The sequence below is a fragment of the Lampris incognitus genome, chromosome 9, assembly GCF_029633865.1.
Source record: "Lampris incognitus isolate fLamInc1 chromosome 9, fLamInc1.hap2, whole genome shotgun sequence".
NCBI lineage: Eukaryota > Metazoa > Chordata > Actinopteri > Lampriformes > Lampridae > Lampris > Lampris incognitus.
Genome location: NC_079219.1, coordinates 21,018,208 through 21,022,622, shown reverse-complemented (window position 1 = coordinate 21,022,622; position 4,415 = coordinate 21,018,208). Strand labels below are relative to the sequence as shown.

At 44.0% G+C, this 4,415-nt stretch overlaps 1 protein-coding gene across 1 annotated transcript; it reads right to left on the bottom strand.

The window, feature by feature from the left end:
* Positions 1 to 2,661: 2,661 nt before the first annotated feature.
* Positions 2,662 to 4,083, bottom strand: gbp (glycogen synthase kinase binding protein). The gene has a single exon (XM_056286664.1). The coding sequence runs from the start codon at positions 3,990 to 3,992 to the stop codon at positions 3,498 to 3,500; it is 495 nt and encodes a 164-aa protein (XP_056142639.1). The 5' UTR covers positions 3,993 to 4,083; the 3' UTR covers positions 2,662 to 3,497.
* Positions 4,084 to 4,415: the final 332 nt, after the last annotated feature.

Below are 4,415 nucleotides of genomic sequence, written 5' to 3'. Positions count from 1 at the left end.
GCCGCCTTCGATTTCTAAAATCATGCTTCCCTCTACTGGTTTCAATTGGTATTACATCATGAAATCGAAACCCTCAGATTCACACAGAGGTCACACAGCCCGATCTCCCAACTGCACCCCCCCCCCCACCACCATGTCGACATATACAAGTTATCGAAACTCCCCATTCTGCACCTGGGTTTCCATTGACCCACAGTTTATAAAGACGTCATTTTTGAACAGTATGCACATGCATACATATTGACGACTGGAGGATTTGGGGTTTGGTGTAAAGTTTAGTTAAGGCCTTAGTTCTTTTGTATGTTTATTAAAAGGGGGGGCAGAGATCAAACTCTAAACCTCGGATCTATTTAGTATAGATACGACCTATTAGATGACTTGCGACTTTACACAGACGTGAACGGTACACTCATGACAGACATTAGAAAATAATTGATGCACAATTATCTTACTGCAACAGTAGAAACTACAATTCATCTGTGATCAACTGTGAAAATAGACATCTACCATTTAAGATGTGGTATGTATATAACTACTACTACTACTTGTGGCTGCTACATGACTGGGGACACAAAAATGAAATAATTCAACACGTTTTTAGTGGATTGTTGGCAACAGGAATCACCATACTAAATTGTACCTAAGTATGAGTGTGTGTGTGTGTGTGTGTGTGTGTGTGTGTGTGTGTGTGTGTGTGTGTGTGTGTGTGTGTGTGTGTGTGTGTGTGTGTGGGCCCTGTGATGGCCTGGCGGCCTGTCCAGGGTGTCTCCCCGCCTGCCGCCCAATGACTGCTGGAATAGGCTCCAGCATCCCCGCGACCCTGAGAGCAGGATAAGCGGTTCAGATAATAGATGGTTTGATGGATGTTTATTCAATGTTTTTTTTTTAAATTTTATTCTATCCTTATTTAGATTTTATCATACATTGTTGGTTATTCTGATGCTGCTGAGAGGAGAAGCAAGGGCAAAGCATTTCATTGCCAACAAATATTATAGTGTGAAATGCTAATGTGCATGTGATCAGTGAATAAACTTTGAAAATGAAAAGACTGGTCTTGCTCTCTAAGAGATATTCAACCCAAGCTGGGACTTAAAGTATTGCTTATATTACTGTTATGCAATTTTTGTTGAACCTGGCAAACAGTTGCAGTGTTGCTTAGTCTAACTTGGCTTTGCTGCCTGAACCCTATAACCCGACTAATACACCCAAACACACAACACATGCTGGTAATGTACCTTTTACTCTCATAAGATCTGATTACTTAGATTTAATCACTGCAATGGAAATTCTGACAAATTAACTAAACCAGCCTTGATGCGCCTTTAGAACATCATGGCATGTGACAAGTTTTTGATCTTGATAATTTAATGTAACATTGCTCAAGTCTTCTGCACATTTGTGCAAGTTATGACACTTCTAAAGATGAGAAAAATGACATGACATGCATGTGCCCTTTCCATGTTTGCCTTATCACCGGCAGTTATCATTGCTTAAGGCCAAATACTGGCACAGGTAAACTATTGAAATCATAAGATAATGAAAAATAACTGTTGAACTTGAGGGATCCCTCAGCTGCCATGTTCATCGGGTGAAAACAACACCCTGCCCGCTGGCTTTACACATGTAGTCAAGAGGCAGATCACTGTGGTAACAGGCTGTGGCAATGCTGCCTTAAGCGTCCACAGAGATCAATAATGCAATGAGTCCTGTCTGTGTGGCGTAGTATTCTAAGCCTGGGGACAATGAAGGAATCACACCGATTTTGTCATCCCTGATCAATGTGGAGATGCATGCAGATTTGAAACACATGTCAAGACATTTGCTTTACGTCTATTTGTTAGCTTTAAATGTCAGGTGGGTTCTTCTTAATTTGGTTATCCTTGATTATAAGCTCATTCTACCTGTTGCCCTCATGTTAAGCTGTTAAGAAGAGCATTCTCACCCCTATGACCCAATATAAATGGAGCCAAGGTGGCGCTCCAAGTTTAGTAGTAAGTTTAAACAGGAAACAGCCCAAGCGTAATCCCTCTCACAAAACTAATAAGGCGTAATGTGAAACGCTTGCGGAAGAAATTTCCGCACAATTGTACATTGTAAGACTTGTGTGAAATCCAGCTGTGTTGCGTTTTCAGGATGTGAAACGTTCCCAGGCAAACAAAGGCCATTTAAGATGATGTCATCTTCCTGTCAGCCCGGCTGTTCAAAACATGACAACTCATACCCGTCAGACAGCTATTAAGCATAAACAGCAGAGGGAGACAGCATAAAATTAAACCAGATCAGTGGCCTGACCTGAAAGCTTATTGTACAGGAGACCAGCGTAGCAAAACATGTTTTTCCTCTGGTGGTGTCATGCTGCCTGCTGTGAGCCACCGGGGGTATTTATAGAATGATAATGAGCATGTGTCCAGGGGCGCGAATATAATAAGGGGAAGGACGCGTCCCACGTTTTCCAAGCTTAAAACTACGTAGGGCAAGGGTTGCTGCATATGACTGGGATACACGGCAAAACATATTCACTCAGTACGGTTCTTTTTCTTGTGCAAATGTGTAGAAAAGAAACAAAAACATTTCAAAAAGGCTCAAGCAAACACAGTGTCCCAATCTCCGTATGCCGTCACACCACAACAGAAACACTCTAGAGAGAGAGGCTTGAAAAAAATGTGTTTATTAAGACGCCGAAAAAGCCCTGAGTATTCAGGAACATTATAAAATACTTCGTTACGAAGTGTTCAACGTGATCTTCTTTACACAGAGAAACAAAGAAAATGACAAACTGAACTCCTCGTCGGAATTCAAAAAACGTGAAGCACCACAAAGTAGTGTTGTGTGATGGCCGACATCCCCCCCCCTTCCCAAGACATTATAAACAATAAAACACGTATAACAAATCAGTCCCTCGCCAGATTTACCCCCCCCTCCCACCACTACAGTTCCGATAGTCGTTGTAATTCTTCGCCGGTTTAAAAAGAGGAACGCCGCCTCCGACGACCTGATGTGAGATGAAACTGGGACAGTCGTTTTTGTTTTTTTCCCCTCCCCAGCGGCTCCAAACCTCCCCAACAATCTGAAGATTGTAAACAAAAGCCCATGTTGACTTTTCTCCATCGGTCTGCCAAATTGGTAAACGGCTAGTTTTTTTTTTTTTACATTTGATGTAAGCACAATAGCAGACACCTCCCACCTAGCGTGGACGACAACATGACCCACAAGGAGAGGTTCAAACATAAACAATATGGCTCGCTAGCCGGGTGGCCTATTAGCCGAAGCCAGCGAGTTAACGTTAGCTCCCCCATTTGCTAACGTTAGCCAAACTGACGTAACCTAAAAGGGACGAGTCGAATAAACGAATGTATAAGGGAAACATATCTACCGAGCCAATGACATTTAATTCATAATCTAGACATTGTTGCTAAATAGTCCGTTTGTCCATAGCATGGTCTCTGCTATAAAAGGCTAAAAAAAAAAAGAAAAGAAAAAACCCGTTTTGTCCCAGATCAGCACGACACATTGTCGGCGGTCTTAGAAAAATCCCCACAGTCCGCGGCGGAGAACTGCAGCCTCCTGACGGCCTCCTTGATAAGATTCCCCGACAAAATCAGCTCCTCAAGCAGCCGATGCGGGTCGTCCTCGTCGACGTCGATCCTCGTTTTGTTCCAGGGTTTAATATGGTCCCACTCCTGGTCGCTAGACCCGGGGATGTTGTACGGGCTAGACCTGCTGCTTCGGTGTCCCCGGCTCCGGAGCCGCATGCAGCAGCCGTTGCGCTTTTGCAGCGCCGCGCCGTTGTTGATGCTGTTGGCCTGTTTGACGCCGCTGACGCCGCCGCCGCCGCCGGTGAGACCATGGAGACAGGACATCGTCTTTTGGCTAGCGCTATTGTTGTGGAGCTGCAGTGCCTCGCCGATTTTTGTCACCAGCGCGTCCACTTCTTTCGAGTCGACGGTGACGGATTGCTCCAAGAAGATGTAGTTCTCCTTTCGACAGGGCATTTTTCTTTTCTTTAAAAAAAGGTTTTTAGCTGCTGCCTTGTAACTGATTTAGTCGGTATGAATGAGAGCAACCGGACGCTCCCTACTCTCACCACGCTGCTCGGCAGTAAGCGAGATCAGAGTTGATTTGTAAACAATGGATGACGTATAGTGGGTCGTACTATGATCAGTACGAGGTGGGGGACACAGTCACGAACCAACATATTTTGCACGAACAATATATGATAGACACATTCAGCCAACTCTTTTCATCGCTTTCTCTACCGGAAGAAAATAACTATGATTTCTAAGAGTACTTTATAAACACAAGCTATTGTAATTTGTAACTCGTTGAGCCTCCCGTATACTACGGCTCCCCTTGCTGCGACCTATCTTGCACTATTCCATCGAAGAGGACGTTACATAACTCAACTGTCTTGCCTG

What these genes read in the sequence shown, in the direction of transcription:
- gbp (XM_056286664.1), bottom strand. Translation starts at nt 3,992, where the DNA reads ATGCCCTGTCGAAAGGAGAACTACATCTTCTTGGAGCAATCCGTCACC.